This window comes from Aspergillus homomorphus (assembly GCF_003184865.1).
Source record: "Aspergillus homomorphus CBS 101889 unplaced genomic scaffold BO97scaffold_44, whole genome shotgun sequence".
Lineage (NCBI taxonomy): Eukaryota > Fungi > Ascomycota > Eurotiomycetes > Eurotiales > Aspergillaceae > Aspergillus > Aspergillus homomorphus.
In genome coordinates, this window is record NW_020291930.1 from 149649 (window position 1) to 167379 (window position 17731).

A 17731-nucleotide genomic window follows, 5' to 3' on the forward strand; every position below is an offset into this window, starting at 1 on the left:
AGCCTCGAGAATGCGTACGTAGGATTACCGCCAGTCCAGGAAAAGCGCCCTTTCCACTTATGGGACAGCTTCGAGCTACTTTCAACTATCCGACCAGGGTCATCGACTCTCTAAAGCACGTTCTATGCATGAATCTCAACCTCGCATCGCAGTTTAAACACGGCTGCTGTAGCATGAGTTCATATTCCCGTTTCGTAGGTTCAATGGGAAGCCATCTGCTCTGTATGACCGAATAAATCAGTATTAACTTGGACGACCATCCTCCAGGCAATAAAATTCATAATAGCAGGTAGAATCAAGACCGGTTCTTATTCAATCGACCTTTCCAAACTAACGTATTACTTCATCAACTCACACTCCCTGAGTTGTAGATGCAACCGCAGGAATTGAGTATCTTCTCGCCATCGTCCACCACAATAGACCTCTTATCCCGCCGGTAAAAAGATTTCTACTCGACAGCTTTCGCTGAAACCCGTCTTTCAAAACATGACCAAGAAGACATAAAAAGGAAAGGAAGAGAAACAAGAAATGCCAGGCCCAAGTTGAGCTGTGGCGAGCTCGATTCCAGAAAGAAATTGGTGTAATCCCCTGGCTTATTTCGCCCTCAGGCATGAAAACATGTAGTAAATACCCGCTTTGTCTTCCATCAAAACTTAAGAGCCGAAACCTATAAAACCAGTAATAAGAAAAGTCCGCTCATCTCGTTATCTACCCGGCATATACGGCCCTTTTCACAGCTCTTGTAAATTCTCAATGAACGACCAGCTTAGCCATTCCACCACATCAAACATCAGACCATGAAAAGTGCAGATATGGCATCAATGATATCGTTACAAGATTATAAAGCCATAATTCAGTCCATCTTTCAACAACATCCGATGTGGTGTAATGGCTAACATCGCTGTCTCTCACACAGCAGCTCGGGGTTCGATTCCCCGCATCGGAGATATATTATTTTTTCTGATTTCTTTTTTTCCCGCCCCTTTTGGTGTTCCTCAACCATCCATCCGTCCGTCCCGTCAATGCGCGAGTGGGGAAGGTAAACATTTGCGACAGCCCTCGAGACAGGGGGATGCTTCGTGCATCTGCACAACATATCACATCGCTAGATATGCGATTGGTTGCCTCGTTCTCCGGATTGACTCCCGATTGGACTCTGGACACGCCTGGATACTCCTAAGAGGATCCACTGGTTTTTGAGTCAGGTCTGGTGTGGTTGGATGGCCGCAAAGATAAGGATAAAGATGCCTTTGAGATGGTTTTGGTTGATTTCTGAATTTGTCTACTTGAATATCCTTGGGATAACCTTCATTTATCAATGGCAAGGCGGATTAAGGCTGTTCGACAGGCAAAAGGCCATTATACACAGAACTAGGGCTATATAACCACACCACCAGGAATTGGTTGGATATAGTAAGTATTGGTTGCGTGCTTGGTAGTTGAATTGTGTCAAGTTTTGGTGGTTGAGGCGGCCGTCACCTGACTTTTGACTATGTATTGCCCAGGATGAATGAAAATAAATCGGTACTATGACCATGGACTGCCAGTGAACTCTAGCGTAAAGCAGCAGCAGCAGGCCTAACAGACTAAATCTTCAACATACCTGGAGAATCAGGCGTTCTCTGCGTTGCAACCCCAACCAATACTCTCACCCTCGTCCGCATCCCCATCACGAAGCAAACTAGCCCGACAATTCACCATGCGAACAGAATCGGCAACGACTGATGCAAGGGGGGATAATTGCACACTACAATCAGAGAAAGCATGCTTCATCCCAGCACATAGCACCGCTGATCTAGCGGAAGATTGGCGCAGCAGACGCCAAAGGAAGGAGGCGTGCTTCTTGTGGAGCCGGCCTTGATAATTTGAAGACAACAGGTAATCTCGGTTAGACGTGGTGAGCCGCTTTCGGGGATTCGTCCCGCCCAAGCAAGCCGAAATCCGTGATTCGTTGAGCATCTGGACCTGTTCATGTAAATAAGCCCAGTTAATTTGCAGATCAATTCCAGATCGATCAGAGCCTAGCTTGTTCATCATGCAAGGTGCGAGTCTTAGCGAAGTGCAGATACATTTGGATAGGTGAATGTTCGTTTGGAACCGGACAATTGCTGGAATCTTCTCCCGAGATTCAGAGCTCAATTGATTCGCAATCGTGTCAGAACCTGACCATACATCTTGCTTACCACCCATGCCTTCAATGACTTCATAGCGGAAATAGACTCGTCCAGGGGTCTAGTTCGACCCTGATCCGTCGTGATACTGCCCACTCCAGAGATCTTATCTCGGCTCGAGCCGTGCTCCTCGACCCATCGACTGCACAAGGCGTCTTTAGTGTCTAATGCCGCAAGAACAATAGCGAGCTCATCAGCTGTGATATTTCCGGATGAGACGTGAAGGGTCGAGTATGTCCATAATAACAAAGTGGATTTGAGGAGCAGGACCGGTGTCGAGAAGTGTGAGCACCAGTGTGATCGAACAGTCTCAAACAAGCGCGCGGCATGATGTACGGCAAGTCGTCCACGCCAACTGCGTTCGCCACCGGTTGAGGGCTCTAGACTTCAACATCCACTAGAGAGCGTTTCGTGGACCGGTCGGTGGTCGACACACCAGCGTCCGTTAGCCTTCGCTTCTGAGGAGTCTCATAGTGACACCGAGCGTCATGGCCCTGGCAGGACTGACAGGGGAATTGCCCATCACAATAGACCTTGGATTGATTGCAGGGCTTGCACGCTCGCGCAACCCGTCGTCGGCCCTCGTCATTTTAGGAATCCAGTCGATTCCCTTTTTATGGATAGTACCGACGTGGCGGGAAAGAGAGTCACTGGTAATCTATTGGACCTCGAGGTCCGAATATAACAGCGGAAAACAACACCTACACGCGACCAAGGTCCGCCCACATTCAGTACACGAGAAAGGACGCTCCACGGTATGGGTGCGGATGTGGCGCTGATAGTGCTCCCGTCGCTGGAAGGTCGCGTTGCATGTGTCGCATTGCAGACGCGCGACTTGCATCTCGCAGAAGTATCAGCAATGACAGGCAGCGCCCCGTGGGCATGAGTGTGAGACATTCATCTGTGCAGATAAACACGCAAGGGAAGGGAATTTCCATTCCGCATGTGCCGTGGAATAAAATGAGGAAAGCACTAATTAATTAACTAAGGGGAGGATCGACAGGGGAAGACGGGGAAGGATCCCGCTGGCCATCAGTTCTGCCGGCTCCTTCCGACTTGGTCTTGGCGCATCCACCACTACTCTATCTACACATCACCCTCGGAACATATTCGATTGATGCAATGACTGGATTATATGGGAGTCTTATAAGGATACTATCCCCTGTTTTAGCAAGCTTCAAGTTCTGCAAATCACACCCTGTTGTGTCGATCAATGCCTGATCTTCACCTTGAACCCGTCGATTGTTCTCGGGTACCACAATTGTGGAGAGTCGTCTCTTCCTTGCCGGTGAACCAAGTCAGTCTGATTCTCCACACAGGTATATTAGTGTCTATGCCTTGCTCTTGGCCTGAATACAGGATGTCCGTCAATTTAAACGCTAAATCGCTTCTTGGTACAGAGTTGCAGTCGCTCATGATATAGATCCTGGAATTCATAGACCCTTGATATAGGCAGCAACTCCACTCTCCCCCAGCAGCCGCTGCGCATCCCGAGCCGGGTACGAGCTCCAAGTGTAATCGAACATGCTCTTTGGGACTTGAGCGTCGGGAACAAATTGGCGTAACTCGTCCAACATCTCACCCCGCCTCTCAACATTGAGCTTGGACATGAACAGGACTGTGATCGCGCGATCGTAACGGAGACGGTCGTAGAGCTCGAGTCCTTGCGATACCTGCTCGGGAGTGGTGTCGGGTGTAAACAACGCACCCAGAGCGACACCATTCTCGAAGGACTGTGCACCGCCTTGTTCTTGGTCTGAAGACTGTGTCAGCAAGAAGTGCATACTGCAAGTCACAACGTGGGACGACACATACGCGGAAGAGTAGGATGCGCTGCGTCGCCAATGAGGGCGAGCTTACCTTTGATGAAGGTTTCCGGCGGCGTGCGCGACGCCAGGCTCCGTAGTTTGAGATCCTCCGCCTTGCGACACATCACTTGCAACTCCGAGCTGAACGACTCGAACGCCTTGAGTAGCGCCTCCATGCTGCCGCCGTCCAGCCAGGACAATTCCTTTACGGTGGACCCGGGCTCGACGGGGTAGATTCTTGCCACTTTGAGCAGGTCGTCGCCTCGACTGGGATAGACGACTAGCCTTCGATCCTCGGATGCAATGGCGTGGACGCCGTCGAGCCCAATCTTCCGGACCAGCGAGGCCGTCTCAGGGTCAGCTAGCATCTTGGAGACGGGCACTAGAAACCGGAAGCAGTACTGGCCGGTGCTTACTTTCCGTGGTTTTTCTCCGGTAACAGCTTTGACTGTTCGGGACTGCCAACAGGGTTAGTGATCGGGTCGGGTCGCTGGGGTGTTTAGCGTTTACGTGAATGCCATCTGCACCGATAATCAAATTTCCAGTAACAGTCTTCCCATTCCCGAGTATGAAGACACCAGCCTCGGCATCCTGAATAGGGTGGTGTCAGCTTCTGCTCAAGAAAGTGAAGATACTTCACCAGATAGAACATACAACAGAAGCGATACGCGAGCACAGTCGAATGTTCGGCTTCCTGCCCTTGATATGTTTCGCCTCTGTCGCTCGCAGAGTACTGTGGAGGTCCACCCGACGCGTCAAGACCCAGCTATCGGTTATGCCCAATGCCTTCTGGCAATCCTCGGTCAACTACACGAGCGGCATCCGATGAGTAAGTGAGCAATCGATCATGGGATTGAGCAACACACAATCGGAGTATAAACGAGCTCTGCATCCGAATTCAAGACCTGCAAACGCTTGCACTCGACGGCTTGCAAGCCTTCAGCATCGCAGCCCCAGTCGCGCAAGATCCGGGTTGCGTTAGGCGCCACGTGGATGGCAGCGCCGACCTCATTCAGGAAGCTAGATTACTCAAGAACCTAGAATAGTCAGCATATATAGGATACAAAGAGTAAATTGTAGCACACCTCGACATCATGACCGGCACGAGTGAGAGCAATGGCAGCACCGAGACCAGCAAGACCGGCACCGAAGATGACGACTTTGAGGGGCATGTTGGTTGAAGCCGAGTACGTGGGAGACTCTATATCGGTTTCTTGAGATTGGTTGGACTATTCGCAGCGGCCTCATCGCATCCCTCCGTGTTTTAAGGGCGGCACCTATGGCTTTCCCACTCGGAAGCCACACGGCCTGCTTCTCCACACTAGCCGACGATGACCCACTGAACTGTGACAGCAGCAGTCTTGGGGACCAGAGCACCGGGATTAATGAAACCTCAATCAAAAATAAAATCTTGCATAACTCAACACATCCTCTACAGCATTCATAAGTAGACTCTCCTAGGTCTGACTAAGACCTTGCATTCTCGTAACTTGCTCAACATTGGCATTAGCAGAGAAACTGTGTACGTGGAAACCACTCACCCATTGAGCCATGAGCCCAACAGTTCCAGACTCTGTTGTCAAGCCTGGCGCAGGCACAAGGTTCCGCGGACGTGCAACCACCGGATAGAATGTATCCAAGCGAATAAAGCAGCTTATTTCGTCCATGGTATCGGCGACAGTACCTGAACCAGATCTTCAAAGATGATCAGATTTTACATCCATCACAAAACGTCTTTTCTTCAATCATAGAAAGGGTAGATTTATCTCTTCAATCACAAGAAAGTCTATTACATTGTAGCTGGTATAATGACACGAAAATCTGTGGTTTATCATAGAACAAGAAAAGGAAATCCGGGAACAACCGAAAAGGAAATAAACAAATCAACGTGGCCGGGTTGACATGAGAGGGAGCTTTAGCCAAAGGAGGAGGTAAGATACACAAAAAGAAACAAGACTTAGATCAGGCCCCATTCCGGCTTCAAGACTTTGGTGGGACCCTTCTGGATCACCTTCTTAGACTTGGGCTTCTTGGCTGCGGCGGGCTTCGGGGCAGGGGGAGCAGTCTTGGGCTCCTTGGGGCCCTTGGGGCCCTTGACGGGTCTCGGGCGATTCGCGGTCACGATCACGCCGGGGACGCCCTTCAGGTCCAGCTTGGAGACTAGGTTCATGGTCAGCGCGGGCTGTTGTTCCAGGTACATGCCCTTGATGGCCATGGCGTTGGCCAGCTGCACGACGCCGGGCCTGTTCGTGCCCATCATCTTCAACAACTTGGGCAAGCCAAACAGGTATCCGATATACGATTGATAGGCGCGCCCCACGAGTTCCTGGGACGCCGACCGCATGGTCACGCGCATCTGGTCCTGCGTCGAGGGGTCCGCGGCGCGGGCGAGGATCTCCTTGGACCGCGGGTGCGGCTGGATGCGGAACTCCGGGTTGGCACCTGGCCAGCCGGCCTCGAGCGAGTGCAGCAGGATCACGGCGCGGCCGTCATTGCCGGCACGGCCGGTGCGACCCACGCGGTGCACGTACTGCGCGGCCGCTGGCGGCGCGCCGACCTGGATGACGAGATCGACGTTAGGGAAATCCAGGCCGCGACCCACGACATCCGACGCGAACAGCACGCCCTGCTTAGCCTCCCGGAACTCCTGGACCGTCCGCGTCCGGGCGGCCTGGGACAGTCGCGAGTGGATGCGAGACACGGGAACCCCCTTCAGAGCCTGGCCCACCGTGTCCGACATCAATCCCACCAAGTGGGCCGTCGCGCCGAACACAATGATCTTCTTAGAACCCGTCGAGTCAGCGATCTCCTCGCTCAACAAGGCTAGCAACCCGGTAAACGTATCCTCCACCCCGCGCACGGTGAGTGAAAACTGCGGCACCCGTTCATGGGTAGGGGTCTCGTTGGGGTCGACGGTCGAGATATGGTGGTATCCGTCCTTCAGAACCACGTTGACCACCTCCTTGACCTTTTCCGGCAGCGTGGCACTGAAGCACATGCCCTGCCACCCGGCCTGCGCCTTCGACGGCAGCTTCGCCAGAATATTCTTGACGGCACCGAGGAATCCGACTTCGAGCATCGTGTCCGCCTCATCCAGGACAATGGTTCTCACGTTCTGTAGTCTCTTCGCGACAGCTCCATCACTGAGGTAATCTTCCAACCGGCCCGGCGTGGCGACCAACACCTTCGGATCGCCCTTCATGAACTTGTTCAGCGTCGCCTCCTTAGCCGTCCCGCCCACGGCGGTGTGGCACTCGATCTTGTTACCTCCGGTCAGCTGGGAGGTGAGCGCGTTACACGACTGGGCAATTTGCTGCGCCAGCTCACGCGTCGGCGTGATGATCAAGACCGCAACATCACCCTTGGGCACCTGGACTTCGCCGCGGAGGAGGTTGTGGAGCGCCGGCAACAGGAACGCCACCGTCTTGCCCGTGCCTGTCTTGGCCTGCACCAGGCAGTCATTGCGCCAATCCGGCTGCAACGCCTGCAACACCTCGTGCTGCACAGCAGTCATGTTCTCGAATCCCATCACCTCCACTGCTTTCAGGAGAGAGGCATCCAGCTTGCCCGCCAGCGACGCGTACGTGGCCCCGCTATCATCAGCGGAGTTGACAACCGACTGCATCGCGCGGCTAGTGGTGAAGGAACGGGTAGGAGGGCGCGGGGGCATCTGGGAGAAGCGGGAGTTGGTGGTAGTGGTGGTAGAGGTAGTGGTAGTGGCGAAGCGGGAAGAGTTCAACAGGCGTGTAGCGATTCTTGATGATGGAGTGGTGATCTTGAGAGATGCAATTCGGGTTAAGAGACGATTGCCGCTCATGGTGAAAGTAGCGGGAAGGGAGGGCGATGAGGTATTTAGGCAATTGACCCGAGGAGAGAATCAATGTCAAGTGAAAGGTGAGTGAATGAAAGCTTTCATAAGCTGGTGAGTCTCGCCCGCCGAGTGAGTGAGTCGAGTTTTTTTCTTCCCCAATGCGGAGTAGCTCCACCGAACTTAGAACTTTGTCGGGAGGCGGGACAACTAACTGTATTCAGTATGGCGCACCATTCACGGGCACTTGTCTTTGTTCGGGTCGGAATTTCCAGAACGTCGGCAGAACATTGAATGGTTCGCTTGAGTTATCTTTAGTATCTTCTACTCGGAGCTGGAGCATAAAGCTAGTCAAGCCACTAAAGCCCGTCATTAGCCTGAAGTTTGATGGCTACGAAACCGCATAGAAAGACAAAGGCGTTTCAGATGAGTCGGAGGCTGGAAATATGCGCAATACGGCTACCGTGGTCCTCGTAGTTACAGAGCAACCATCCTACCCCTGATGCCAGATAATTTAGAATCTTCCTACAGTCTACGTCTACAGTCTACGCTGGGTTGAATCTAAGCTTTCTACACACTACGCAGGAACCAAAGTGGGAAGAGGAAGACACGTGCCATTGACGAAACACAGCCCCAAATCCCAGACTAGCTAATGACAGTCAGGCCCAAATCCCACGCCGGAGTCGCCAATACAAGTCCATTTGGACCGAGTAATAAAAGACAAGGAAATGACCAAAGAGACCTACAAATACCCACACCCCGCTGGGGCTGGTCCACATGTCCTCCCAACCAAGGTATCAGCCGATACCAAAAGAAAGACAAAGGAAACAAGGAAATGACCAACGAGACCTACAAATATTCACGCCCCGACGGCTGGTGATACATGTCCTCCTTCGACCAATTGAAGCAAAGACTCCATCCCATCCCATCCCAAACAAAGGAAACAATGTCAATGGAAAGCCATCCCACACGTCCCCTCCCCCCTCCCCCACCACAATCCTCCGACACCCGCACCAGCAACTGTTGACATGCAACGAGCCGTGCCCCGTTGGCAGTCGCTGGCGCTGACACCCCAAATCCTCCTCTCGTTCACTACTGTCGTATCGCGGAGATGTTGTCGCAAACCGAACACCCCTAGAACCGCCGATAAATCGTTGCCGAGATCGTCGTTTGCTGCTGTCATTCGTCGAAATGTTGTCGCAAGCCGAACACCCCTCGAACCGCCGATGACCGTTGCCCGAAACCACGTGGCTGCCCGTCTCATGCCTGCTGCCCAACAGGCAATCGACCGCAACAACCCCAAACGCGTTCCCAGGTCGTTCACCTCTGTCGTCCTTCGGTGGCGCTGGTCGCTAGACACTCGGTGAACCGTAAACAAATCGAATCGAAACCGGTCGTTTATCTCTGTCGTTCGTCGGTGGTGAAAAGCCGCTAGACACTCGTTGAACCGTAAGCGAATCGATGGGAATGGTCGTGTACGATGTCGTCCCTGTGCCCGACCTGTGACCTGATCAGCAGTAATAGAGCCCCAGCTTGGTTCTGGTACAACCAAGCCAGGAAAGAAAACAGAAACGAATGGACGACCCAGAAGGTCAGCAAAAGAAGAAACAGAAAACAAAATGCCCCAAATGAGTGACTAGAAAAGAAAAACAAAGGAGTGCATTGAGAAGCCTGATCAGATGTGTGTCCACACATCTATTCCGGGGATAATCCACCGGTCGACAGTAACGACTGACGTGGTCTCCTTGAAGGAGACACTCTTCCTCTCCTTGGATTTGCCCTTACGAACCGCAGACTTAACTGCGTTTGATGCAAGGGTGGCCTCCACAGGAGCCCGAGGCTGCTGAGCTCTGGCCCGGAAGTTGGCTCGCTTCTCCCGAAGGCGATTCAGAACCTCACTTGACCGTGAACGAGTGAACGTGGCCCGAGGGCTCACAGAAGGAGTGGACGTGCCCTCAGACGGCACAGAAGAACGAGAGGACGTGTCCTTAAAGGGCACAGAAGAACGAATGACCAAACCACTTGCAGTGGTCTTAACATAAGGACGGGAGGAAGAACGAGAGGACGTGCCCTGAGAGGGCACAAAAGAGCGAGAGGACGTGCCCTGAGAGGGCACAGAAGAACGAGAGGACGTGTCCTTAAAGGGCACAGAAGAACGAACGACCAAACCACATGAAGTGGTTCTCACATAGGGACGGGAGGAAGAACGAGTAGACGTGTCCTTGGAGGACACAGAAGAACGAGAGGACGTACCCTGAGAGGGTGCAGCAGAGGAAGCAGACGACGACGACGACGAAGAAGAAGAAGAAGAAGAAGAAGAGGAGACAGAGGAACGAGTGGACGTGCCCTTAGAGGACACAGAAGAACGAGAGGACGCACCCTGAGTGGGCGCAGAAGAAGGAACGTGGGGCTCTCTGGGCACATGGCGCCGCAGATACCTGGGGGCAGGCTTCTCCAAAACAGCAGAAGGAATGGACGTGCTCACCTTGGGCACAGTAGGCTGCAGCGGGGCTGACTGCATACCCACAACCGAACGGACGCCTCGGCTGGCTGTCAAAGGAATGTGATGGCGAAGGCCGACGGAGGAGAAGGAGGAGGACGAGGGAACGGACCGACAAGAAGGACGTACCAGATCCTTCTTGAAGGAAGAAGAGGAGGAGAGCAGGGCGGAACGAAGAGAGGAGGGGGGAGAGGGAAACGAAGGAACACACAGACGGGCCATCTGGAATTCACTCCAAAGAAAACGGGCAGAGGAGAAGGGAAGGACGGAGAAGAGAAGAACAGAGGGCAGGGAGACGAGAGCAGAGAACAGACGATGAGATGATATTGTTACGAAAAACAGGCATCAAAACACCGCGAGGTGGGGAGGGAAAAGGAGAAGAGAAGAAAAGGAAAAGAAAGCGAAGGGGGGCGGCGGCCAAAATTTACGAATTATATACTTGCTGTTCAAAGTGTGAATGGGAAGGCGCAGTTGACTGTGATAGAAGGGAAGGAGGTGCGCTGGAGGATCAACGAAGGAAGGTGTTGCTCCATGCTCCTGCCAGACGGAGTCATATACATCACTACTAGGCAAGTCTCTGGCTGCGCTGTCATGGTTGGTTGGACTACAAGAGGATGAAGAGTGAGCGGCCCATGTTTATATCAAGATGCATCATGGGTCAGATATCTACTATGACCGTCCTTCCGCGCGTCGAGCACATCTCCAGTGCAGACGAATCGACTGTGACTCGGCTTGGTATGGAAGAACATAGGAAGATCTGCGGCAAGCCTCGCTCTTGCCGTCTGTCAACAGTAATTGTGACCATACGGTACAGATATACAAGACAGAAAAGAATGAGGGTCATCACGAGTATGATGGAGGACGTAGGGACCGGCTGGGTGAAAAGGGACTGAAGAAGTGGGACGTAGTGGCAGTTTGAGAATCGCCAACATGGCGCAGGCGTTCTCTACGATCGAGGCTAGAGTACTATATGCACCTTAAGCTGAACGTCAGGGGTTTATGGCGCGCAATTATATGAGGTGGCATGGTCTCCATGGTGGACTGTGCACTTAGAAAGCTTGTTCATGCTCTATATTATCTGAAGTCTCCCATGAATGAGATCCGTCAGGTCCTGTCTTCTCTTTCAAGGCACGCAGCTTCCGTACGGGGTAATACTGAACGGGCGGCCGCGAGGTCGACGACCAGTCCTTGGAATCACTCGAGCAATGCAGGTTCTGGGCAAGCAAATTCTATCTGTGTATCACGAAAATCGGACGAAGCATATCAACATCCTTGCTTCCCCAAAGCCACTGGCAGATGGTCCAGAGCACCTGCGCAAATCCTTCCATTTACCTAATCAACCCAGAGATTCTGCTCCAATTCAGCCAGAAGCGAAAGCAGCTGACGACACACACGATCGTCCGTAACAACCTCGACTGGACCCACGATGTTTTCTAGTAGCATGATTCCTCTCTTCAAATGGTCGAGCACCACCCTCCTACACCTCTCGCATGCGCCGGATATCCCATCGATGAGTCCTCAATCTGCGTCTTTCCCGTGACTAGCTCTTTGAGAGATCGCGCCTCCCTTGGGTACATTCTGCTTTAGCAAATGGCCGGAACAAGACCGCGCGAGCATACTCTTCACCTTTGACAAACAATCCTATCTATCGCCTACTCGGGCCGACCGTGACAGCACTCAATTCAGTTGTCGGTTCTGCCAGGGAATCAATCGAAGCCGCCTAAATCACTAGACTGGTCGAAGTCAATCTATCCCGGGTCTGGACATGGGACGGTCCATATAAACAGGATCCTCGCCCTGACCCACACAGACCCACCTTTCCGAAGCTTGGCCGGAATTGTGGATACCGTCGGAGGACATCAGACTCGCTCTCTCAACGTGAACATGAACTGGAGACCTTTGCGGGACAAGAGAATCGACATATGGCTGGTATCATTTTAGAGCGTCTTAAGATGAGATATCAAACCCCGTCTACATACCTAGCCAAGCGATTAGTCTAGAATGATCAAGAATCATGTAGGAATACACTCTCCGTGAGTTTATACGCACGACCCCAAGCTCTCATCATACCGAGATCATTGCTTGGAACTAGCTTTGCAGAATAGAAAGACTATATGAAGGAGGCAAGCCATCTGCTAAATGGACTCAGAATGTCGATCCCTATCAGACAAAGGAGCTTGAGTCGTTTCCAAGGTAGACCGATCCACAGCATGGCAGTGGACGGATGCAAGCCTGACCGCTTCCTTCACCGCCATGGCCGGCAGAACGCTCGCAACCTCCCAGCGAAAACCACGGATTTAAGCGGAGATAAAGCAAACAGCGGGCGAAACTCGGACCTGAAAACTGTTGAAATTAGGCGGTGGCAGAAACGATGTAAAAGCGGCCGCACATTTGTAGGCCACCACCGACGCATGAGGGCCCTACGGTGGGAACAAGTGCAAATTTGAGGCTCTAGGCGTGATAATGTGGAAGGTTCGTAGTACGAATCTGTTTATGAAGTGGCTGATTCTTGTCCAAAGATCAAAAAGGCTGTGGATACTAATGTTGACGTTGATCGACAGCCAACATGATATATTTACACGCTGCCCAGACGCGAACCCTTCTGCTTCTCGAAATTTACTGTCAACACAACAACGACATGAAAGACACTCCGTACTGTCCTCTCTGGGTTATCAAGCCAAGGAAAGTCCTTCGAGGACAAAAAGTCTGTCTTATCAGCTGTAATAATTTCTCAACCTTTGTTGACGTGGATGGAGACCTCAGGCATCTTGGCTTCGGGCCTCTTGCGGATACCCATCGCGCCGAAGTCAAGAAGGCGGGCGCAGAGAACGTGATCCAGGTCGCTCGACTCGCAGATGGCTTTGCGTTTTTATTCAATAATGGAGATCCCTGACAACCAGAGAGTCCGGAATAACGTATTCAGGGCAAAGGCATCAAAGCTATTGCTACGAAACGAGTCGATCACTGGAACCCAAACCTGATTTCCGGCGCAGTAGCCCTCGTCCTTGCGAACGATCCAAGCACTGTGCTGTCTTTCGACTCATGGCAACCCACGTGCTATAACTTGGAACAGGCGGCAGACGGCCACACTCCTACCCACAAAGTTACCTTCGCATCCCCCCCCCCCCCCCATCGTCAAATTGACCGACGATTTCGCCATTTTCAAAGAGGAAGGCGAGGTTTTCCAGTGGGGCGACAAGCTCCCGCAACAGCCCCCCACTCCCTCCGACGATGACGGAGAGTTCGATAAGGAGTGGTTCCGATGGGTGGCTTTCAACGAGCCTGTCAAAAGATGGCCGACCAGGCTTCCGGAATCACTGGACTATGAGCCACGGAAAAGACCACCCCCTCCAATCAAGGAGTTGTCTACAGGAGGCCGTCGCAGTGTGGCGGTATCCAAGTCTGGCCAGCTGTTTATATGGGGCTACAAGAGCTCCAAATGGCCCGAGATTGAAGATTGTAATGATCGCAATAGCGCTACGCTCGAGGAGGCCAGAATTACCGGTGGTAACCCGGACGAGACAACGGCTCTGAAGATCAAGCATGCAGCCGCCGGTGGTAATCATGTTGTGGCTCTTGCAGTCGATGCCTCTTTGTGGTCTGTTGGTAATGGCCTTTAAGGCCAATTGGGTATTGGGCTGAGACAGTTTGGTTTGTGCACACCCCATGGTATCATCGACATGGAGGAAAATGAGACGGAAGAAGAGTTCGCTGCCGATTGCCAAAGGATGGACATTGAAGCCCTGGAGAGCCAGGAGTGCGTAGCGGTGTTCGCTGGAGAACAACAAACGCTTATCTTGACTCGGAATACAGACACGGGACGGTGTTGTGTAAATTAGAGCTATTCGCTATGTGTTCCTAAAGCTGTCATATCGCATTTTCGGTCTATCGTGGTGCTTCAAATGCGGTACTAAGCTCGCCCACGGGCTGCATTTGCCGATTTTTGCAGCGATTACGACAAGTTCTCTAACACCATGGCCACCCCTTCCAGTTCATCTCGGTGGCCGGCATATGTGTATCCCCTTTCCCTCTTTTTCCTTCTCTATCCTCGTTTGCCATTCTACCCAGTTCACACGGTGAGCAAAGTTACGGAGGCATCAGCATTCGAGCCAGCAGCACTTGAATTTTCATCACCTTTCAGAAAGAATACCCAATGCGGTGGCTCTATGGGGCATAAGTAGCCATATCTCCCCACGGCCTCCAGAAACCTCGAATCAGCCCCTGGCTCTAAACTCACCCTAGGCCATCTCATTCTGACCCCATTGACGATCAGCATCCGAAAAACATTACTCAAAATCTAGCATGGTGGTATTGCGGCGAGCCTTTGAATGACTTCCGGTCGGACGCTAACCCCAAGCCCATTGCCGATACTAGGAGCCATTGTCACCCGCAAGTCTCGGAGAAGGCAACACAGAGAAAGACAAAGCAACTCGATCCTTGAAATTGATACCGGTGTATTGCATAGGGAGACACGAGTCGTCTGCTTGTTGATGGATAGAACGACATGGCTCATTGCAGTCAAAGAAGTTTATTGGAGAATCCTTATTTGGAGCAATTGGTCGAGCCACTGCACCTGGCAAGTGGCTGATTAGACCAGGCGTGTTCTGACTAGCTAGCTAACTAGCCTAAGCTACACAATAGCGCTGGTGGCAGAACGTTTTTCCAGGCGTAGGCCACCCGTGCCTGCCGTTCTGTGACTAAGGCTTATCTCCGCTTAGTTAGTATTAGTTCTTATCTCTGCTTACTGCGTCCACTGCTCGTCAGCATCAACATCAGCCAACCTCTCTTTAAATTTCTTTTGTCTTGAGCTTGAGGTCTAACCATGGCTGAGAAAGTGACTGTCAGCAGCTCTACTCCAAATGATACTTTACAAGCCGCTGCAATCAATAGGGCTTTCAATGATCCCAACTTGGTGCGTTTCACCTTCACCTTCCCCAGTTAGGGGGATACGACCACCTCATATGACAGCAGGTAACCTGGGATGGCCCCGACGATCCCGATGATCCCAAGAACTGGCCACAGATTAAGAAATGGACAACGATCCTACCCATGTCTCTCTTCAACTTTCTTTCCTCCATGAGTTCAGCTACCATGGCTCCCGCGTTGGACGCCATCCAGACGGATCTTCAGTTCCCGTCCAACATGATGGCTGTGCTGTCCCTGTCTGTTTTCTTGCTGGGCACTGCCTTCATTCCCATGTTGACTGCCCCGTTATCCGAAGTCTTTGGAAGGTCTATAGTTTTGCAGTCGGCCAACTTATTCTACATCGTGTTTAATACCTTATGCGGTGCTGCGAAGACGCCGAACCAGCTGATTGTATTTCGATTCTTTGCGGGGTTAGGCGGTGCCGGCCCCTTCGCAGTAGGGTCTCATTCACTCTAGTACTTGATGTGTTTCTGTACTCTATACTGATAACTGTTTCTGGCAGATCGGAAGCGGTATCAACGCGGACTTGTTCCGCCCTCACGAACGCGGCCGAGCCATCGCCGTTTACACCCTCGCACCTCTGATTGGCGTGGTTGTCGGTCCCATCGCTGGTGGCTTCCTTGTCCAATTTACCTCATGGCGGTGGTGTTTCTACGTCGTCTCCATCATCGGAGGAGTCATCCAAATCCTCGGTCTCCCCTTCTTCCGCGAGACCTACGCGCCGGTTCTCCTGCAGCGTCGATGCAAACGTCTGCGCAAAAGCATACAGACTTCTAACCTCTACACCGTGCACGACAATGCCTCTCTTCTGCAGTTGCTCCGCACTAGCATCGTTCGTCCATTTAAGCTACTGGCAACTCAACCTGTTATCCAAGTCTGGAGTCTATACTGCGCATATCTCTACGGTACCTTGTATCTCCTCATTGCGACATTTCCCAATGTCTGGACAGACATTTATGGGGAGTCCGTGTCCATCGGGTCTCTCAATTACATTTCTTTCTTTGTCGGCATGGGTCTTGCCTCACAAGGCGGGACCCGTCTCGCCGACTGGTATTATCGGAGACTGTGTGCACAGAACGACGGTCGCAGTATGCCAGAGTTCCGACTCCCGGTCTTGGTCATTGGCGCGTGCATTGTCCCGGTCGGTCTGTTTTGGTATGGGTGGAGTGCACGATCCAGTATCCATTGGATCATGCCGTGAGTGCCATTGTACTGAAATCTCCTCGTCACAACCCCCTTTCCTGACCTCAAACACAGAAACATCGGAGCAGCAATTTACGGCGCCGGCACAGTGCTCGAGATTCTCTGCGTGATGGGATACATCATCGACACGTACCAAAAGTACGCAGCTAGTGCAATGGCGGCGATCATCTGCCTACGAAGTATCTTGTCATTTGTGTTGCCGTTGGCTGCCCCAAGTCTGTGAGTTCCCCTGGGTCTTCTGTGTTCATCTCTGATTTCATCCGTTCATCGTGACCAGGTATGGTAATCTCGGTTTCGGTTTGGGAAACACTTTGCTAGCATTGATTGCAATCTGTATTGGAATTCCGGCACCCATTCTGCTACGGTACTATGGACCAGCATTGCGGAAACGAAGCCCATATGCGCGAGATGGTTAGCTGACCGGCTCAATCCTTCGTGCCTCGACGGCATCAAATTGCTCCTCCCGCTGCAATCATCACTCAAGTTGAACTATTCCTTGAGCTCGTTGGGCCCTTCCTCAACTCCTTACCCAGCTAGAGGATGAATATTTCGCTCTCTCATCTTTCGTAACTAGAATGCCAAGTCGTTGGTTATCCTTCTCTTGATTACATAACAAATGACATTAGGTTAAAGATATCAACAACATTGCCAGGTGATTATACGCCCCACTAATATGGGTTGCTTCAAAGGGGGCAAATGTTGCACAATGCAATCTGCAGCCGCAGAAGCCGAGGCTGAGATAGCCAAGAAAGCTTGTTTTCACGCCCCTTTAAACGTCCGCCACTCTTGCTAGAAGTCACGGGCCTTCTGGCTTCGTATCGCAAGCCCATCCCGACCATCTGGTTTCTTTAAAAATGACCTATTCTCTTCGAAAGCACGGATTCCGTACTCAAATAGTGTCTATTAGATCATTGATGTTATACAATGGCGTTTTGTCTACTGCTCTGTTTCTGCGCCCTTCTGGCGCACCGATAAGGAATTTTGTCCTAGAACGAGGTTCTCAGCGCATACGCAGCGGGCTGATATACCATCAAACACAACAGCAGCAGCAGAATAGACCGTCTTCCACTATCAATCAGCCATTCCCATCATGCATTCCTCTACATCTCATCTTGCCGGTTTGACGCTCGTTCGGCCGGCCACAACAGCCACCGTCCTGCACTACCCCAACACCGTATCCGCGGGCCCGGTCCCCTGTGGTTGCTGGTTGGGAGAGGTGATGGGCGGGTTCGTGGGACGCGAGCAGTATACCGGGCGGGCTTTTACGAGCAATTCTGATGGGTGGATGTGGTGGAATGGATACACGAACCCCACG

At 52.1% G+C, this 17731-nt stretch overlaps 6 protein-coding genes and 1 non-coding gene across 7 annotated transcripts; 3 read left to right on the forward strand and 4 right to left on the reverse strand.

Annotated features, from left to right (window-relative positions):
• Positions 1-874: 874 nt before the first annotated feature.
• BO97DRAFT_t230 lies at positions 875-946 on the forward strand. Its single transcript has one exon. It is a non-coding gene; the product is annotated as a tRNA-Glu (tRNA).
• Positions 947-1611: 665 nt separating this feature from the next.
• BO97DRAFT_417426 (uncharacterized protein) lies at positions 1612-2500 on the reverse strand (the record flags this gene model as incomplete). Its single annotated transcript, XM_025696484.1, has 3 exons — positions 1612-1965; positions 2184-2313; positions 2442-2500. 3 exons carry the CDS (start codon positions 2498-2500, stop codon positions 1612-1614), a joined length of 543 nt encoding a protein of 180 aa, XP_025547910.1.
• A 1104-nt stretch (positions 2501-3604) lies between these two features.
• BO97DRAFT_460025 (FAD/NAD(P)-binding domain-containing protein) lies at positions 3605-5151 on the reverse strand (the record flags this gene model as incomplete). Its single annotated transcript, XM_025699319.1, has 6 exons — positions 3605-3927; positions 3987-4437; positions 4490-4570; positions 4634-4786; positions 4846-4999; positions 5063-5151. 6 exons carry the CDS (start codon positions 5149-5151, stop codon positions 3605-3607), a joined length of 1251 nt encoding a protein of 416 aa, XP_025547911.1.
• A 785-nt stretch (positions 5152-5936) lies between these two features.
• BO97DRAFT_353372 (DEAD-domain-containing protein) lies at positions 5937-7604 on the reverse strand (the record flags this gene model as incomplete). The annotated part of the gene is made up of 1 exon (XM_025692052.1): positions 5937-7604. One exon carries the CDS (start codon positions 7602-7604, stop codon positions 5937-5939), a length of 1668 nt encoding a protein of 555 aa, XP_025547912.1.
• A 1858-nt stretch (positions 7605-9462) lies between these two features.
• BO97DRAFT_428072 (uncharacterized protein) lies at positions 9463-10509 on the reverse strand (the record flags this gene model as incomplete). Its single annotated transcript, XM_025697256.1, has 1 exon — positions 9463-10509. One exon carries the CDS (start codon positions 10507-10509, stop codon positions 9463-9465), a length of 1047 nt encoding a protein of 348 aa, XP_025547913.1.
• A 2657-nt stretch (positions 10510-13166) lies between these two features.
• On the forward strand, positions 13167-13907 carry BO97DRAFT_428073 (uncharacterized protein; the record flags this gene model as incomplete). Its single annotated transcript, XM_025697257.1, has 2 exons — positions 13167-13202; positions 13284-13907. The coding sequence occupies 2 exons, from the start codon at positions 13167-13169 to the stop codon at positions 13905-13907; spliced, it is 660 nt and encodes a 219-aa protein (XP_025547914.1).
• A 1202-nt stretch (positions 13908-15109) lies between these two features.
• Positions 15110-16999, forward strand: BO97DRAFT_472847 (putative MFS transporter; the record flags this gene model as incomplete). The annotated part of the gene is made up of 5 exons (XM_025700180.1): positions 15110-15199; positions 15259-15648; positions 15716-16410; positions 16471-16635; positions 16694-16999. 5 exons carry the CDS (start codon positions 15110-15112, stop codon positions 16830-16832), a joined length of 1479 nt encoding a protein of 492 aa, XP_025547915.1. The 3' UTR covers positions 16833-16999.
• Positions 17000-17731: the final 732 nt, after the last annotated feature.